The sequence below is a fragment of the Hirundo rustica genome, chromosome 24 (assembly GCF_015227805.2).
Source record: "Hirundo rustica isolate bHirRus1 chromosome 24, bHirRus1.pri.v3, whole genome shotgun sequence".
NCBI lineage: Eukaryota > Metazoa > Chordata > Aves > Passeriformes > Hirundinidae > Hirundo > Hirundo rustica.
Genome location: NC_053473.1, coordinates 682627 through 702936, shown reverse-complemented (window position 1 = coordinate 702936; position 20310 = coordinate 682627). Strand labels below are relative to the sequence as shown.

Genomic DNA, 20310 nt, shown 5'->3' with positions numbered 1-20310 from the left:
CTCGGCACCGCCGGGCCCAGGATGGCTCTTACTGCGCTCCTGGACCTCTCAAGCATTTTCCTGTCCAAAATTTGTGGGAGGTTATCCAACCTGCAGCCCTTACAAAGGAGCCAAATCCCACCTGGGTATCACGGACACTGAGGGATCAGGATGTGGGACCCAGGAGCCGTAAAGTAGAACTGAAAGCTGAAATGTAACCCTGGCAATAGAGAAAATGCTTTATTCCCACCACACAGGGTCTAACTCACCCTGTAACTACAGGAGCTCACTGCACATCTCTCACCATCGTGGAGCTCAATGCCCCATTCTGACCTTCCAGCAGTGCTGGCATTTATTTTTATTTTCCTTATGCTCTTTTCTTCCCCTCCCAACTATTAGTGCCTTAGAAAGAGAATAAAGGGAGTGAAAAATGAGTAAGAAGGGATTCTTGAATCAAACTGTGCCAAGAAACAAGTGGAGACAATGAATATCTTCTTAGGAGTTACAAGGCGTGTAGTATCTGCTCAGATAATGGGATGTTCTGGGAACAATGGGGAATGTGCAATAAAAACTGAGATGACTAAGACAGGAAGTAAAAAAGAAAGGATAAAAGATGGTAAAATAAACCATCTACAATTAGCAAAACAAACAAAAAAAATGGCTATAGCTGCCCTGCTGTCAGTACAAAATGCCTTCACCACTTCACCAGAAGTCCTCCAGATTTGCATCAAGTTTGCCACTCCAGGACTGAATTCAGTCTTCTTCTGCAATGTTAAACTTTTGGGATGTCAGTGCTGGCTTGTGAGAGCCTGCAGAGTTGTGTCCCAATGAGAGACAACTCATTCAGATGCGTACTCCAGAAAGGAAGTTTTAATGCTGTTTGCCTCAGGATGCTGAGTTTGTACTTTGCATCCCCTCAGCAGTCTGGTGAGGATATCTCCAAGACATACAGCAAACAGGGATAAAAAGAACTGAGGAATAAAACTGTATGCCCCATCCCCCTTTGATTATCCTGGGAAAGCACATTCATGGTCTCCTGTTGGATCAAAGTGGTTTTGTCTCATCTAACTCTAAGCAGTGGCACTTCGGGTGCTGCTTTCTGCACAGGCCACCCAAGGGTCCCTTTGGCTGGGAGAGAAAAGTCAACACTGGCTCCTAATAATTTCCTTGTCATTGTGAAGAGCCTGTGCCTGGTGTAATAGTATATGTCACTGAAAAACAGATCCATATTTCCTAACCTAGAAACACTCCATGACAGAGAAATGGGAATCCTCTGCCAGCTCACCCCGAGTCCCTCAGCTCTGCCCTAACTCCATCCCAGCCCCAGCACATGCAGCATCATTCCTGCCTCCAACACTGGAGAATTGTCGTTATATTGATGAATTAAGCCAAATTATTTCCATTAACAAGCTGATGTTCAGGAATTCAGGGAATCATCTCGGCTGTGTCCCAGAGAGCTGCAGCAGTAACAGCTGAAACCCTTCCCAAGGGGCTCCCTGGCACCACCTGGATGGGTCTAAACCCTTTAGTCCAGCTCTGCTGATGCCTGGATCACTTATATCAGATTTTCAGGTGTGCATCTAAATAGGTGAATTGCTGCATGGGGACAAAAGGGGAGCAGATTCTCTCTGTATCTTCTCCAGAGGACACAGAACAAACCTGGTGCTGAGTTCAGAGCCTCCTACAGAGCTCCTGGGGTTTGGAAGGACAGATTGCAGGTGAAAAGAAGAGCCAGGGTGAGGCACGTCAGAGTAGAATGTGATGAGTGTTGGGGGCTCTCTGGCAGTGGAACAAATCCTCTACTGCCCAAGATAAAATCCAGGATGGCCACATACATAGGTTCTCTCCATCCCAGGTCTGCTTAGGATGCAGCACAAATGCAGCAACAGCAAATCATGACTTCCATGAAGTCATGATCTACCATATATGTCCTTCTGAGGTGATACCATTCTCATTTCAATTTCTTTTCCTGGGTTCAGAATCCTGAGGACAGTGAGGGATGGACATGAGTGCAGTGGGAAGAAGGTACAGAGTGGACTTTGTGCTCAGTGGAGCCACTTGCAGCAGCTGCAGGACAGAGAGCAGCTCGTTGGATGTGAGCCCTGCTGGTTTTCTTTATGAGTCAGTTTAAGCTGGGATTATTCTGTAGGGCTGTCAGAAGCTTGGCAGAGCTGTGGAGCCCCTGGGCATCTGCTGAAAGCAACTCAGGGAAGCCTGGAAGAGGAACTTGTTTATCTAAAGCTGGGATTTGCTCTGCAGTGCACTCACTGAGGGGAGGGGGGAGTGTGTCTCTGTTTATTCAGACAGAATCATGGGTTCTAGATTTCCTGCTGGCTTTTAGAGTGGCTGTAGCATGGTCCTCCTCCTTGGCAGCCCCGAGATGGGTGAAGCTGTTTGCAAAGATACCTTTCTGCAATACAGGAGCCCTGGGCTGCAAGTCCGAGCAGGTCCCGGCAGGGCGGGGGAGCCTTTTGCAAACTCATGGGAAAATCGTTCCCGTGTGATGTGAAGCTCATTACCAAAGGCAGTCCACGACTTTTATTGCTGATTCTACCAGATGCTTGGCTGAGCCCGTTTTAATCTCTTTCAAGTGGCACGGACCTAATTGGTATCTCAGAATTCCTTTTTGCAGCAGGAGCCTGATCCAATGGCTCCAGATCGATGAGGATTCTCCTGCCAGCTCTGCGGACCTCAGGCCTTGCCAAAGAGTCTATGAATCCCTGCATGGCCAGGGCTGACCTGACCCCTTCCTGGCAAAGTGCCCTGTCTGTGCCCTAGAGCAGCTTCCCCACACTAAAACCTAAATCTCTGTGTTGGATGCTGACCCAGCTAAGTCAGGGACTGTCACTTCTAGCACTGAAGCAAAGTGGCCAAGAGAATGGAATTCCCTGCAGCCATCAGTGAGACAGGATGCCCAGCAAGGAAGAAGGGAAGCACTCTGTGTCTGGAGAGATGCCATCTCTGAGGGAGAAGGTGATGCTGTCATACACTCTGTGGTTTGAAGAGCCACCTGACAACATCTCCCAACTCCTGCTGATGCCACTCCATGTGCAGGGAGCTCTCCCTGTGCAGAAGAGCAGCAGTGAAAGGAAAGAATCAACCTCTGGCCTTCAGACCTCATCAGTGCCCAGATTTCCTAATGCCATGAATTGCATCTGCCCACTGCCCATGGGTGTGTGCACAGTTTGCCATCCACACCTCTGCCCTTTAGGAGTGTGGGGAAATGCTGGGAAAGACCAGGAAGTCCCTCAAAGTGGGGTGGAGACAGAAGGCAGTGATTTCCTCTGCACTGCAGGATCTGAGAAGCATTTTGAAGGGCTCAGTCTGTCACTGAGGCTTCTTCCCACTGGAGCTGAGAAGTTATAGAAGCTTGGAATGTGACTCCTTCCAGCACACAACTCCTTGGCAATGTGCACTGGCAGTCCTGAAAATCATCCATGTCCTGGGCTCATCCCCCAGCGTGGGCTGCAGGGAGGGAGAGGATTCTCCAATCTTCTCTGCTCTTGTGATGCCCCACCTGGAATACTCTGCACAGTTCTGGTGCTCCAAACATAAGGAGGACAGGGAACCGTTGGAGCAAGTCCAGAGGAAGCCACCAAGCTGATAAGGGGACAGGAGCACCTCCCCAGTGGAGGCAGGCTGGGACAGCTGGGAATGTTCAGCCTGGAGAAAAGAAGGTTGTGTGGAGACCTCACAGCACCTTCCACGATCTGAAGGGGCTACAGCAAAGACAGAGAGGGACCCTTCATCAGGAACTGGAGTGACAAAACAAGGGGAAGGGCTTCAAACTGCCAGAGGGCAGGGTTAGGTGGGATCTGGGGGAGAAATTCTTCCCTGTGAGGGTGCTGAGGCCCTGGCACAGGTTGCCCAGAGCAGCTGTGGCTGCCCCATCCCTGGAAGTGCCCAAGGCCAGGTTGGATGGGTCTTGGAACACCCTGGGATAGTGGAAGGTGTCCCTGCCTATGGGTGGGTGCCAAGGGGTGGAATGAGATGATCTTTAGAGTCCCTTCCAACCCAAACCCTTCTGCAATCCTATGATTCTATGCTTCTGATTCCAGGCATTCCATCAGGCCCTGGCAATCCCCTGTGGCTTTAGGATGCAGGAGGATGTTCACGTGCAGCCAGGCCACCTGACATTCTGAATTTTAGTCTGAACTTCTCTCCACTGTGAAATGAATCTCTCTGTGTGAGGCCAAGCTTTGGGTTCTGTTCATTCATAGTCAGACAGGGAAGGCAGGGAGGGAGGAAAGGCACTGGAGGTGAGCACTAGTGGCACTGGTGCTCCTGTCAAGCCCAGGGAGGAAGTGCTTCCCTCCCTGGCAGCAGCACAGACCTGCCTTTAAATTAATGAGCATTTGTGGATCTCCAGTTCTCAGCCTGCAGTATGTTCTAGGAACAACAAGTGGAAGATCCAATACATGAGACAGGTAAACAAACATCTTTAAACCCTTATTTCAGCTGGAATAAAACTGGTTATAGAGAGAAAGCCAAAATGGCATTTTCCCAGCCATCAGCCATGAGCCCTTTTCTGGTTTTTTCTTCCATAAACCCTTTTGCTTGGCAGGAAAAGTCTCTGTCTTTCCCCTATTTTCCAGCGAAGCAGAAGCACGGAGCAAGGTGCACCAGCCCAGGAATGGCATCTGGATCCAGCTCTGCCTTCCCACGTCAGAGCCCTCCCAGAGAACTGGGTGGTTCTGATTCTGCATCTGAGGACGCCATCAGTTCATTACCTGCCTGGATGTTTTTTCCCTTGCAATTTGTTTGTTTCTAGAGCAGCAGACAGAGAAGTGAGGGCTCCGTATAAACATGTCAGGAGCAGGTTTCTCCCAGGCTGGAGGGCAAAGCAGAGGAGATGCAACCTGAGCAGGTCCCACCCTGAGTGCTGGGTGGGGAGAGCTCCTCACGCTCCTTGCGAAACCCTCTGAGTGCTGCTCCCTCCATGGCAGGGAGAAAAATTGCAAAACCAGCAAATATATTGTTTATCTATTTCTGAAGTGCTCCTTCCCACCTCTCTCAGGAGTTGCCTTTTCCTATGATTTTTCATCTCTTTTTTCTCATTCAGCTGAGATTTGTCTTTGATTCCGTTTGTTCTGGCCAAGGAAGGCAATGTCCAACTTGCTGTTCTGAAGCCTAAAGCTGCATGCAAACCTCCCAGGGACATCAGGCTCTGACCAAGCAATGACGTGCAGTGACCCTAAGCCTTTGTTTTCTCTGGCAAGATTTTCCAAACCACTCTTTTTTGGGGGTTCCTTTAAGCTTGAATGTATCATCACAACAAACAACAAATTTTGACCTGAAATCCTTATGGAACAAAGCTCCCTCTGACAATGAGAGGTTTTATCCAAAAAGGCAAAGGCAGGTAGGGACAACAGTGATCATCTTTTGTTCAGGTAATGCTCCTGGGAGAGAAAGCTCTGACACTTCCTTCCACAGAGGATTTTTGGTTAAAAATATTCTTACAGTCTCTGGTGCAGAGGGATCACCGGTGTGTGTTTCTCATTAGTGCCATAACGGATATAATTACTACAGGGAACTGCTTTAATCCAGCACCACCAGGCCAGCCAAATAATCCTTGGTCTGGGAGCATGGCTGCTCCCAGAGGCATTGTTAAAGTAACACCTGGGCCCTCTGGGAAGAGAGACCATGGCTGGAGCTTGTCCAGGGAAGGGGATGGAGGTGGGGAAGGGTCTGCAGCACCATGAGCAGCTGAGGAAGCTGAGGGGGCTCAGTCTGGAGAAAAGGAGGCTCAGGAGGGACCTTCTGGCTCTGCATAAGTCCCTGACAAAGAGGTTCTGACCAGGGGGTTTGGGCTCTGCTCCCAGGGTACAGGGACAGGACAAGAGGAAATAGCCTCAAGTTGTGCCAGAGCAGGTTCAGGTTGGACATCAGGAGGAATTTCATCATGGAAATGGTTGTTAATCATCGGAATGGTCTGCGGTGGAATCACTGTCCCTGGAGGTGTTCAAGGAATGACTGGACTTCACTCAGTCGTGATGGGTTAAAGGTTGGACTCAATGATCTCAGAGGCCTTTTCCAATCTCAGTGATTCTGTGATTCTGTGAAAGCCCCAGCTCAGCTCTGTGGGGATAAGGATGTGCTGGAGACAGGACACGTTTGAGATTCCCTCTGCAGCACATCCAGGGTTTGTTTGTCCCCGCTGGGGCAGTGCTGGGGGGACACACTGTGGGCACACCCACATCATGTGGGGGATTTCCTTCTTGTAGAAGCAGCAGCATGGAGATCCAGGTGGGTTTGGCACCTTGTCTTGGCCCTGCCTCATCCTGGTCATTCAGTGGGACCCAGGAATGCCCTGACTCCCTGCCAGCAATGGACCTGCCAACCCAGCAGACCCAGGTAAGAGCAGGATGGGAACTAAAACTCAGACGTCTCTGCTGTTGGCACCCCACATGCTGCCCTCCATGTGTCTGAGATTTGATTGTGCCTCTCCAAAGCTGTGCCTGCAGCCGGGAGCACCAAGGTCCCCGCAAACCCGTGGGCCACCCAGCTGTGGCTGGAGAGATTCCATTTTGGGGTTGAACTGAGCTGTCAGAGACAAGGGTGTGGCTCGTGCTGAGGCTTCTGCCATGACTGCACTGCTCTAGGTGCCCAGTCTGGCTTCCTTAACCCTCCCCTGGGTTTGTCTGTGTAAATCGTGGTCACCACTGAGCCTCCTGCACGACCTGAGGTGTTGCACACACCAGGACACAGTTCCTGAGGCTGGCGGCTTTGGGAACTGCTGGCCACTCATAGCTCACAGCGGCAGAAGGGTGACAAATATCTCTAAGGCTCCACAGCACCTGGGTTGAGGCATCACCCTGACACAGAGGGGTTTGCAGTCACGGATCCTCCCATTCTTGCATCCCAATGTGGTATCTGAGCGAAGGAATTCCCGAAGGCTGAACATCCTTGAGGGCTGTGCCAGCCCCTGACACATGAACCAAAGAAATGGTGCAGGCAAGAGCAAACCCACTGTCCCCCAAGTGCCCCCGAGTGGAGGAGCCCCACTGGCTCAGTGTTCCTTGCATGGGCAGTGAGAAGGTGCTCACTGGGGACAGCGATGCTGCAAACGACTCACTCCACAAGGGGAGTTAACAGAAAATAATCTGTAATGATGGGTGAATCAAAGAGTTTAATCCAAAGTGCTAGAAACAAAGAATTATGGAATGATTAAATTAGAAAAGCCCTCTAAGATCAAAGAGTCCAGTCGTTAACCCAACACTGCCACATTCACCCTAAACCATATCCTCAAGAGCTACAGCCACAAGTTTTTGAACACTTCCAGGGCTGGGGACTTCACCACTGCCCTGGACCGCCTGTTCCAAACTGTCTGATCCAGAAAGAGCTCTTCCTCCAGATCCGTAATTTCTCTTACTCTAATATTTGAACATCAGTCTCACGAAAGTGGGAAGAAAACACAGAAGTGAAAAGTTCGACATTTCTATGAAGACACAAAACAAGATGAAAGGAGGAAGTCAGGGGCAGCAGCTTTTAAGAGCTGTGGGTAGGACAGGCCACTTTTAGTGTCACCATCTGAGTCAATGCCTTAGATTAGGGCACTCCAAGAGCAGTGTTTCAGCTGCAGGTGCTGTGGAGCAACACCCTGGACGTGGATTCCTCACTGCACTTTTTAACTCCAGGGGAACTGGGAGTCAGTCATTACCCTCAGTATAACACTGGGTCACTTCCCTGAAGTATCTCTGAGTGTGCCCGTGCACCTCAAAGGACTTTGTCACTTTTCAGACATATTCACAGCACTAGCTCCAGCTGGAAATAACTCCAGAAAATTTGCCTTCAAAAATAGATTTGCTTTATCTTTGGTTTCATGTCTTACAAACAGGAAACATTTTTTAGGAAACCCAGAACCTGCACAGACTTCAAACAGGTCAGTAGACAAAAGCTAAAGTTATCCCAAGCTGGAGGCTGGTGGAGGTGCAACCTTTAATACTGTCTGGAAGAAGCAGAATGGAGGAGGGTGCTCAGTGTGGTTGGGGTGTCTGGTGTCTGTTGAGCTTGTTAAGCACATTTAGGCTTGAGGTTATGTGTTCCAAAGTGTCAGTGGCACCTAGGACTGCTTGCCCCTGAGTGCAGTCATCTCCCTGTGCACTCATCTCCCTGCTCCATCCAGCTCCAGTGGCAGGAGATAGGAATCCAGGGGGCTGATTCATCCTGACCTGACAGATCTCCCAGATAGAGGACATGAATCATCACCCCTACCTCTGTCTTTGTTGGCCCAGGAGTCAGACAACTTGTCAGGACTAAATGGCTGATTCTCAGATAGACTCAGTTAAGTAAGACAAATTTTACTGTGAATCCTTCACAAGTCCCAGTCCTTTTTGCTAAAGTAACCCAGATCCTGAAGACCTTTATCAAAAATATTTAGAATTAAAGGCTTGCATGACACTTATATTTGGAGAAAGACCTTCTGTCCTCAGTAAGTGCAGAGGAGTCTCTCAGAGAACACAGAGCTGCCCAAATCCCTGGTGAGCCTGAAGGGACCGAACTGTTGTGTCCACGGGACTCTGGTGTCTAATGGAGGTCCTGACCCTCATCACCACCTTCCAGCTGTTCTCCAGAACACCAACAATGTTGACTGAAACCTCCAGCAGCCAGGGGCATTCCCACCTACCCAGCATTTGTCCAGCTGCCACAATGATTGGCAACAAGATCAGGAATTAACAACAGGAAGCAATAACCTTCACACCAGCAACAGGAACTGCAGTAGCACCTTGCCAGCATGAGCAGAGCTGGGCCTTGGCTTCCTCCCTCTTTAACAAAAAACCCATCTACAAACCCTTGGAATGGCTGAAACAGAGCAATTTTGCTTGGACAAAGCACAGCAAACTCCATTCAGGAACCACAATAGGCAAACAGCAACATATCATCAAAACAAAACATCCCATTCATTTGACTTGTGAAGTTCAGATCCTCCACCTCTGCCTCGGGAGCTGCCTCAGTTGCATTTTTCTGGTGGCCACAAACCCCATGCCTGGTAACCATGTCTGGACCCTCTGCAGGGCTCCACACTGTTTTAGGGATGGGGACAGGACACCTGGATGGATGGATCTGTGCTCTGACCCATCACAGAATCCCAGGATGGTTTGGGCTGGAAGGGTCTTCCAAGCTCATCCAGTTCCATTCCCTGCTACAGGCAGGGACACCTTCTACTATCCCAGGCTGCTCCATCCAGCCTGGCCTTGGACACTTCCAGGGATGGGGCAGCCACAGCTTCTCTGGGCAGCTTGTGCCAGGGCCTCAGCACCCTCACAGGGAGGAATGTCTTCCCAATATCCTCAATATCCCATCTAACCCTGCCCTCTGGCAATGGAAAGCCATTCCCCCTTGTCCTGTCACTCCATTCCTTGAAAATAATCTCTCTTCATCCTTCCTGTAGCCTTTTCAGGTACTACAAGGCCATAGTATGGTCACCCCGAAACTTCTCTTTTCCAAGTTGAACAATCCCAACTCTCCCAGTCTCTCCTTACAGCAAAATTCTCCACCCCCCTGATCAGCTTGGTGCCTCCTCTGAACACATTTTTCTCTTCTGGGGACAAGAACCCCCTGGCTGGGATTTAACCAGCACTGAAATAGGCCAACAGACAGGCTGGAAATAAACATTTCAAAGACACTCCAGTGCTCCCACTCTTCCTACTGAACACGCAGTGATGCAAACTCCCCAAGTGATACCACTGCCTCGAAGCCATCATGCTACAACAAGGCCATTAGGAAAGACCCAGATAAATCCTTCTGAAGCTGAGGAATGCTGGTGCACTGAAGAGGCAGAGGATCTGGCAACCATCAGGAAAAGCTGTCTGTGTGCTTGAAGCCACCAAAACCTTTCCTGGTTCAAGCCTTTGATGGCTGACACAGAGCTGCTTTACAGTCCCAGGGTTGTTGAAAGGAGCCCTCTGCTTTTCTCATATTCAAATCTCAGATCTGTGAACTGTTCCTTTCTATTCTAGAGCTGATGAAAAGCAGGGAAGAGCAGAACACAGGCCTGAAATGGAGGGGCAACATGAGCAGAAGTTGTCCCAGCGGACTGTGGAATGGTTTGGAGCAATTCCCTGTGTACCAGGGGTCTGTCACCAAGGACCAGGAGCTCTGTGGGATGTCCAGACTCACATTGCACAAAGACAGGTACCATATCACCTGTGCTTTTTCTGGAAATCTGCAATAATTTTTTTTGGAAATCACCTTGGAAGAACTGAACCCCCTTTTTTGCAAGCATGGAGAATATCTGGGAAGGATCTGAAGTAGCACTGAAGCTGGGAACAGCAGCACATATTTTTCTAGTGCACCTCCCCTGATCTGCATTCTCCAGTCACATTCATGTCATTCACAGCCACGTTTTGGTGCACAGGAACAAAGATGGGAACTCCTGGATGTGCTCCAAACTTGAACTGATCTGTGATAGTCTAAACCCAACCCTAATCCCTTCAGCAGCTTCCAAACTCTTGTGCCATTGGATATCAACCCAAAAATCCAAACTAAACCTTGTCCACTCTAAAATCCCCACATAAAACAGCTATGGGGCCCTCGATCCTCCTCCTCCCCTGCACTGAATCCCTTTCCAAGTGAGCCAGGATCCCTCTTGGGCGAGTTTCTGAAGCACTGTGACCTCCCTACGTGACTGTAAGAGGTTTTTCCTGTCCAGCTCACCTCAGACCATGCCACAATTCCCAGGTGGAGGGGTGTCTTACCGGGTATCCCCACTTGTTGTTCCCTGTCTGGGTTTTGGCGTAGTAGCTGCTCCAGGCTGTCCCGTAGCCATAACCATCAGCTAAACCATCATACATGGAACCTGCAAATGGAAAAGGCATGGTCAGCACGAGAGAGCATTCCTAGGAGAAAGCATTCCCAGGAGAAAGGATTCTCAGCACACCCCTTTCAGAGCACAGAGCTCTTTTTTAACAGCAAGTTTATTTATGGAAAAGTGACAGTTATGAATCTCGACAGGAACACAGGTAATACAGGCATCAAGGGGAGCCCATGTCACTGCTGGGAACTGCACCCCTCACACACAGATGCTTTCAACCACCCTAATTTTGAAGCACAAAAGACCAAGTGCCATAAAACCCAAAGCAGAGGAGCAGAAGGGATCAGAGACAGGGCCAGTGTCTGACATCATGGAATCACAGAATCCCAGGATGGTTTGGGTTGGACCTTAAAGCTCATCCTATTCCACCCACCTTTCACTATCCCAGGTTGCTCCAAGCCCTGTCCAACCTGACCCTAGACATTTCAGGGCTGGGACAGCCACAGCTGCTCTGGGCAACTTGTGCCAGGGCCTCACCACCATCACAGGGAGGAATTCTTTCCCACCATCCCATCTAACCCTGCCCTCTGGCAGTGGGAAGCCATTCCCCCTTGTCCTCACATTCCAGGGCCTTGTAAAATATCTCTCTCCATGCTTCCCGTCAGTTCCTTCAGGTACTGGAAGGCCACAATTAGGTCACCCCAAAGCTTCTCTTCTCTAGGGCTGAACGATCCCAGTTCTTTCAGCCTTTCCTCACAGGCAAGGAGTTCCTTTCCTCACAGGCAAGGAGTTCCTTTCCTCTGTTCAACTTGATGGCCTCATAGGTGTTGTATGAGAAGAACCCAATGATATTTTGTGCTACATGTCCCAGAATGTCTGGCCATGGAAGACTTGTAGTAAATACAATTTCCCTCTCTGAAGGCAAAACCCACCCCTGACCCTTTCACCAGTCCATTCCATGTCCAAATCCCACAACCCCATCAGCACAATCAGCCTGAGCAAGGCTTGCTAAAATCAATCAGTGGTCACTCACAAACACCATGGACAAAGGATGATCCAGTCTGTTTAGCACCTGGGGATCTAAAACAGTCAAACGCAACAAAACCTCATCTCACTCTTTGAATTCCAATCTCATCTCTAAAAGATCATTTTGTGTGTCTATATTTTCTTTTCCTGAAAATGTATAGACCTCCATCATTATTTTTGGGATGCTGGAGGAATAAGTGAGACTGGATCTCAGATATGTTTTTTAAATATGCAAATATCTTGGATCAGGAGGAACTCATCAGCCATTTTTCCTGTTCCTCAGTGCTTTAACCAGAGTTTGGATTTACCTACCCCAGCCCTTCCAAGAGCTCTCCAGCACTGCAACCTTTGGATCCCTCCTAAAAGTACTTTACTTTATGCCACATTCATCACTACAAGACAAATGAAGTGAATCATTCTCTTTCCACAGTGGAATTCCCTTAACTCCCGTTGGATTGTCCAAAAGACTTTAGGGTGATTTCAGCTTCATTTTCAGGAGTGCTCAATAATTGTGTTATCCCAGGTCCCGTTATGAGGAAGTGCAAACCCTACACTCCAATTAACTTCCAGGGGAAGCTCTGAATGTCTAACAAAGTACAAAATCAGGACTTACCTGTCTTAACTTATGCACCTAAACTGGTGGGTAATGTCAGAAATATCCTAATCTCTGTGATTGTTTGATAAGAGTCATCTCTGAGATAAACTGGATAAGCTCGACCACAAAGGCCCCGGAGCCACTCAGGTCTCTTCCAGCCACTGATCCTTGGAATAAACCTAATTTATTGCCCTGCCTGAGGCACCCAGAACCTGTTATGGTGATTTGGTTTGTGGCTAAAAATTCTTGCATTTTCTCAGGAAGATGATTCCTGTGGATGTGGTGTAAATAATGAGATTTGCTTTCTATTGTGAGCAGGGCTGCACCTGGAGAACACCCCTGGATGGAAAGCAGGCAACAGCCAGGTCGCCTCCCAGCCCTGCACCTGTGCAGGAAGCCACAGAAGTTCCTTTTCTGTAGTCTGGAGACTCAGTGGGCACTGCTCTTCATCCAGATCTCCCCCGCCCCGAGTGCCTCATGCACATAAAGTTGCACAGAACTTGCTGATAAGGCAAGGAAGTGGCCATGGAAATGCAATGCGAGATTCAGTCACATCCTTCACCCTGTGCTCCCTCTCCACTCTGTGATTTCCTTTCAACTTCACATCAGAACATCAGTGCTGGGCCTCAGCAGCAGCAAGGCAGTGCTGGAAGTGGCGAGTTTGGGCCAAGTGATTCCCCAGGACACAGAGTTATCTGATAACCATAATTCTGAGCACAAAAATAAAGCCATTCCATGATAATTTCCTGGGAATTCCTCCTTCAAATCATCCTCTCATTCTCTGTAAACATCCTGTAACTGCAGGTGTGAGCACCTGGAGCATTTTCCTGAGTGAGCAGCTGTAAAAAGGGGTTCTGTGCCTGACTAACAGGTCCCTCTGACCAGTCCTGCCTGGGGACCACAATTTTCCTTTCAGGATCTGTTCCTGCCATGCACTCCAGGCTTTGGGCTTAGAGCAAGGAGACACCTAAAATAAGCCAGTTTAGGCACATCTGTACCTTCTTCAATAAATTCACTGCTACACAGCCAAATTCAGGAGATCAGGCAGTTGGTTCAAGTTTATGTTCTCCAGCAGTGGAAGGGTTGCCTTCACCTCCCAGAACTTGTACATAAGAGCTTATAAACACATAATTACACAGAACCTCAAATGTTCAAGGCATTTCAAAGTCACCCTGCTGGTTGGAGAAGATACTTCTCCTGCCATCACTCAACTGGGATTTATTGCTTGGAGAGCTCAGTCTTGAGGCCAGGAAGAACCTGGGGATTTTCTGGTGGAGGTGGCTGAAGGAAACCTGATCGTTGCTTGCACAGGTTTGGACACTTCTCTGCTTGGTTCATCTTGACAGCCTGCTGGGAGCTGTATCACCAGCCCTCAGGGACAAGGAGATCCCTCTTTTCAAGCACCTCAAGAGTAAAGACCACACAACTTGGTCACAGGTCCTTGGAATTTGGAATAAACCCAAGCAATCAGGAAAAAACCATTTGGGCCAGGGTGGAAATGCTCCTAGTGGGAGATGCCCACTTTGTGCTTTTTTCTGGCTATGTCCACATGTCTGTGTCCCAGCTGTTGTCACTCAAGCAGCTGTTTAGGTCCCTGAAGGGCCCATGAGAACTTGGGCAAACACAGAGCCAATTCAAATCACTCTACTCAGAGTACATAACATAGAACCACAGCATCACAGAATCACTGAGGTTGAAATAGTCCTTTAGGATCAAAGAGTCCAACAATTTCCCCAGCACTGTCACATTCACCACTAAGCCATGTCCCAAGTGCCACATCCATTGAACACTTCCAGGGATGGTGGCTCCACCACTACCCTGGGCAGCTGTGCCAGGGCCTGACCAGCACTTACATGAAGAACTTTTTCCCACATACAACATGAACCTCCTCTGGCACAGCTTGATGCTGTTTCCTCTCATCCTGTTCTTGTTTCCTGAGAGAAGAGCCCAACTCCCCCCATGGCTGCCCCCTCCTGTCAGGGAGTTGTGCAGAGCCAGAAGGTCACCACTGAGCTCCCTCTGCTCCAGATGAGTCCCCCCAGTTCTGTCAGCTTTTCCTCATTACAGAGGACCCTCAACAGCTGGGACAGAGCTGGAAAGATGTGGTAGAACCACACAGATGAGGTGCAGCCCCTCAGTGACCATGTGGGCAGAAAACAACCCTGAAGGCTGCTCAGATTCCCCCTTCCCCAAATTATCATCCTCCCATGACATCTCCTGTAAAACGTAGACATTTTAAAGTCTCTTTTATCTTCAGTGGGAAAATTCATGAGGGTAAAATCCAGTTACAGGAGATAAGAAGTGCAAGACCTTGCAGTGCATCTCTGTGAGCCCCCTACACTGCTCCCACTGCCCTTCTCCATCCCTGTTATCCATTATTGCAGAACAAACTGAGGTTGCCATCGAACCCAGTGTGGCTGCTCTTGGTGAGTTTTTTCCATTCCTCAAAAGCAAGTCTCCTTTCTTGCAGCTGGCACTGGTGGCAGGAGGAGAGCTGTGCTCAAAGTGCCCTTTTCCCAAAGCCAGCTGGACACCCAGAGCCAACGTGGAGATTGTGGAAAAGGATGTCTGTTAATAAATATTAATCTGTGGCAGGGAAAGACAAGACAAGAACCAGGCACTGGCAGTGCAGGCTTGGCAAGTTAAATCATAAACTATGCACGGCTTTAAACAATAAGGATGATTAAACATAGGAAAAACACAGGGAGAGCAGAGGCCTGTGGGAGGCACAAAGCAAAGCCTGGGTGCCTTCTAGGAGAGAAGTGTCAGTGAAATCCCAGACATTGAGATTCCTACAGGAATGACAAAACTCCAGTTCTGTCTTCTGGCCTATGAGCTAATGGGCTCGGGGATTTTTTTATATACCAATAATCTGATGTTTGTGGTAGAGTGGAACTGAATCATCTCACACTGGGGGAAGTTGCTGAAATCTTCAAGAGACGTTTTATTCCCCGAATCTCCCCTTCACATCAGAGTCCTGATCCCCACCAAAGTCAGGTGGGTTCCCATCAGACCTTGATGGAATTACTCAACTCTTAGCCACAGCCAGCACAGAAACTTCTCCATCCCAGCTGAGCCATAGGACAGTTGGATCAGACACTCCTTGGATGTGTCTCCTCAGTGACAAATCACTGGCAGAGCTTTCCTATAGCCAGAAGATTTTGCAGAGCAGAGCTGACAGCTACAAGGAGCTGGTTCAGCTTGGCCTGGCCTTTTCCTCTGCCATGCCACTGAAATTAATTTTCCCTGGAAATGTGCAGTACTCACAAATTCAGGAGGAGCCATCTTGTTTGGTACTGCCATGGGGAGAAGGACAGATAAGCCCTAGACCAGATCCCACAGACCCAACCCCCAAGGAGGACAGACCCCACAGATCCCACAGATCCCACAGACCCCACAGACCCCATAGATCCCACAGACCTCACAGACCCCACAGACCTCACAGACCCCACAGGCCCCACAGATCTCACAGACCCCACAGACCCCATAGAACCCACAGACCCCACAGACCTCACAGATGTCTCAGACCCCACAGACCCCACAGATCCCACAGACCTCACAGACCTCATAGACCCCACAGACCCCATAGACCCCATAGACCCCACAGACCCCATAGACTCCATAGACCCCACAGACCCCATAGACTCCATAGACCCCACAGACCCCATAGACCCCATAGACCCCACAGACCCCATAGACTCCATAGACCCCACAGACCCCACAGATCCCACAGAACTCATAGACCTCATAAACCTCACAGACCCCACAGATCCCACAGATCCCACAGACCCCACAGACCCCACAGACCTCATAGACCCCAAAGACCTCATAGACCTCACAGACCTCATAGACCCCACAGACCTCATAGACCCCACAGATCCCACAGACCTCACAGACCCACAGACCCCACAGACCTCATAGACCCCACAGACCTCATAGACCCCACAGATCCCACAGATCTCACAGACCCCACAGACCCCACAGACCTCATAGACCCCACAGACCCCACAGACCCCACAGACCTCATAGACCCCACAGACCCCTCAGACCCCACAGACCCCACAGACCCCACAGACCCCACAGACCTCATAGACCCCACAGACCTCATAGACCCCACAGATCCCACAGATCTCACAGACCCCACAGACCCCACAGACCCCACAGACCTCACAGACCTCACAGACCCCTCAGACCCCACAGACCCCAGAGACCCCACAGATCCCAGACTCCACAGTGACTCTTGGGAATAGCTGTAGCTGCTGTGCTGAGCCAAGGCCCCACTGGGTGTAGGAGTGTTCTGCTGGCAGCCGGTTTCTGCTCACTGTCCCACCCCAGTGCACACCAGCTTGGGCCCAGGTTGGCCACCTTGCCCTGGGGGACAGCAGATCTCCAAAGTGGCCACAACACCTTGACCTGCTGGACTCCAAACCACCGAATCATTTATGGCTCCATCAATCACTGGGATAGGGAGGGAGTGTGTGCCGAGCCCCGAAAGGAATTCCAGTGATGGGATACAACACCCTCACCCTGCTGTGTGCGTGAGGGTTCCATGTCCATGCTCCCCATACTACACACACCAGGACATGGTTCCTGCTGCTGGGGGAAGCTCTGGGCCCTGCTCCAGCCCCAGCTCAAACCACAGCTCCAAACGCAGTAACAAACCTGGACCTGGCCCAACACCTGCCCAGCCCCACTCTGGGACTGTCTGGGAGCAGAGGGAACAAAGCACTCGGGACTTGTCAGGGGGCTTCGGGAATTCCCCAGCTTGTGCTGCCTCTGAGGAGCTTCTCTGAGAAATCCCAAGGGATGCAGGGAGCTGAAGTTGGATGAGGGTTTGGACAGACAGAATCCATGCTTAACAGACCCACATAGCCTATTTGTAGGAAGAACTAATTTTTCTCATGGGGGCTGCCCACCTGATCTTTGAGCAGTAAAACCCAGCAGCTGAAAGCTGAGCCTGACCTGCTCCAACACCAGCCAGGAGACAACCCTGGGAACAAACAGCAACTTCTCACCCTTCTGGGATTCATCCAGGAATGCACAGGGATGAATCAGCCCCCAGGACCTTTGCTGGCCAACCACCCCCGGTTGGAAGGAGCGGAGGGGGGGCCTGGGCCCCGTGCTTGGAGGCAACTCCTGGGAGTGGGATGTGACTCAGCTTCTCTCGGATACAGAAACCAGAGCTGCACATCTCCACGCAATTCCCATTCCCAGACATTGCCCACAGTGTCTGGAGGAGGGGTTTAGCTTGTTGAGCAGAAACAGGCAGTTTGGGAATGTGCTATTCTTTTTTCTTTCCCAGAGGTTTCACCTCTGGGCTCCTCTCCAAGCAGGATAATCCCCTTCTGCCTCCCTTCCTTCCTGCCTATGGATCCCTCTGTCTGCTCCCCTCTCCATCCAGAGCCCCTCGGCTCATCCTGCTGTTTTATTTTGTCAGGTCTGTCACTGTAACACCTTAAGCAACAAACTCTCCGGAGGTGGGAGGAGATTCCTCTCTTCACTTTGGTGGCAGAGAAAAGCTCTCCCTGCCCTGCCTCCCTCCCCCGCCCCCCGCCTCCCCATCCATTGGAGTCTGTGTCCACAAAAACAGAGGATTCAGGGATTTGTTCTGGGCAGAGCCCAGCTGCCCTCACTCTGGAGCTGCTCCGTTCCCTCTGTTCCAGCAACTGCAATTCCCAGAGCAGGGATGGCTCCTGTGGAAGCACCACCTCCACACTTCCACCAGCAGCTGACATCCACCCAGCTTCTCTTGCTAATCCAGCCCCAAACACGTCTCTGGACCATGGCACCCCACCAGCACAGGACTCAGCTTCACAATGCAGCTTGGAAGAGCTGCTGGACAAGGCACAGCTTCCCAGGGAGGTATTGGAGCCCGGCCCATCTCACCCAGGCCCCCGCTCCCTGCTGCTCACTCCAGACTCAGCTGAATGCTCATTCCCAGCTCCAGCACCCCAATCCCCTAGAGCCTCAGGGTTTCCTCTCCCTGGAGAACTCAGCCAGGCCAGAGCTCTCTGTGGTGGCTGGAAAAAGGACCACCAAGAGCCAGGAGGGTTTGCAGCTGGGTTTGCAGCTTCTAGCTGGGGGAAGCTGGGCTTTGCCTCCAGATTAGCTTTCTCCAGACACAAGGATGGCACACAGAACTATTTGCCAAGCCTTGATCCAAAGAGGAGGGGTTTCCAGCCTTGCTGCAGGACTCAGCTGACTGCTTGTTTCTGTGGCACACACTCAGTGCACAGAGGTGGAACGGCCACCTGGACCCCAACACAGGCAAAGTGGAGGGAGCTGTGAAACACCCCCAGCAACAACATGCAGGACACTTCTCCATCTCATCTCCTTCCTTCCACTCCCCACCGGGGGTCCCAGGGATGCCACGCTTCTCAGCCTGCAAATGGAGGATGTGGTGGGAGTTCCAGAGGCAAATCCTGAGCCGAGGTTTATGTCCTGTGTGTGGGCACAGCCTCCTGCTCTGCACCTGCCCAGCATTCAGGAGGCAGCAAAGCCCCAGCCCATGGCAGGGCGGAGGAGGAGCACTGTCAGCTTTGCCCATCCACAGGAGGGGGTGGCAGGGAATTCCAGCCATGGAGGCACTTGCAGAATGAGGATTTGCAAAACCAGACAGCTACTCCGGCTTTAGAGCCAGGGAAAAATTTGTTTTAGCACCACACTGAAATATCCAAGTGCCTCAGGGATGTGGAGCAGGGCAGCATTCCCAGGATCAGCTCTAGCTGGGAAAGAGTTGATGCCTCCAGCTCTGTGTCCTGTCCTAAACCGTTCCATCCAGCGCAGGAGACCTTGGCACCACCTGCCTGAGGTGACTCAGGAGAGAAGCAAAGCGATCTGTCCCCCCTCCACAAACCCCACCAAAGCACCCCAGAGCACCAGCCCTGTTCCAGAGGGCTCCCCTTGCTGCGGGACTTTACCTCGATTCGAGTGGCCCACGCTTGATGACACCGACGACTTTTGCTTCTGCCTCTTGACCGTCATCATCACCTGCTCCTGGACCCGCTGCTTGCCCGTGCCCTTGGTTTTCAGCTTGTGGTCCGAGGGCAGCGCCAGTGTAGAGCTGGCCTGGTCCTGGAAGCACTCGTAGGCCAGCGCCGTTTTCAGCGGGGAGTGGAGCATGGCTGGAGGCTGCAGGCACAGGGGCTGCGCTTCGCTCACACGGACAACACGAGGCCACCGAACGCTGTCTCTGCTGGGCTCAGTCCCCCAAACCCCTCCTTGCCATGCGTCCTCTGGCCCAGGGTGTCTCAGGGCTGCTGCTTGCAGCTCGGCTCCCCGGCGTGTGAGCAGTCACACCCTCTGCCAGACTGGATATACAGCCCTGCCCGCACACACCCACGCGCTCCCCGCCAGCCCCGGCACCCCCGTGCCGCTGTGGGGCAGCTCCCAGCCCCAAACCTGCCCCCAGCCCGGGCCCGGCCCCGTGGGGCCAGGGGCACGTGGAGGTGCCAGTGGGTGGTGGGCGAGGTGGGGGGCTCGAGGGCTGGGCATGAACATCACCACTGAGAAGGGGTGAGGATCTGTGGGTCTGGGTAGGAAAGGGTGCTCCCCGCCTGCCAGGGGGCTGCAGCATCCCCCCCACGGCTCCTCTTGGGTTCCAGTGTTTCCCTCAGCCCAAACTGCATCAACCCCAGGTCACAGTGCCAAGAGATGGCCCTGCCTGTAGGAGCAACACTGCCCACAGCGCCCATTCACACCCCAATTCTGCAAGCACGGGTTGCAAATTCACCCCTACGAGCCCAGGAATGCAGGATTCCTGCAGAACTGGCTCCAGAGGTCGGGGGGGTCCTGACGAGATCCCCTGGAGGGTCAGGGACCTCTCCCCAAAGGGTGTCCTGCTTGTCTGAGGAACAGGCCTGTGGAGAAATCAGGGCACAGTTGGGGCAATCTCTGCACACAGCTTGGGGTAGCAGGGAGGAAAAGAGGACATTTAGCAAGAATAGGAGATAAAATG

General features: G+C 51.3%; 1 protein-coding gene across 1 annotated transcript in view; it reads right to left on the bottom strand.

The window, feature by feature from the left end:
- Nucleotides 1–19475, bottom strand: part of PKP1 (plakophilin 1) — a 44585-nt gene extending 25110 nt beyond the window's left edge. Inside the window, exons 1-2 of the mRNA XM_040085682.1 lie at nt 19274–19475; nt 10677–10777 (exon numbers count right to left, since the gene is read on the bottom strand). Coding sequence (XP_039941616.1) covers nt 10677–10777; nt 19274–19475 — 303 coding nt within the window. The remainder of the gene's footprint in view (nt 1–10676; nt 10778–19273) is intronic.
- Nucleotides 19476–20310: the final 835 nt, after the last annotated feature.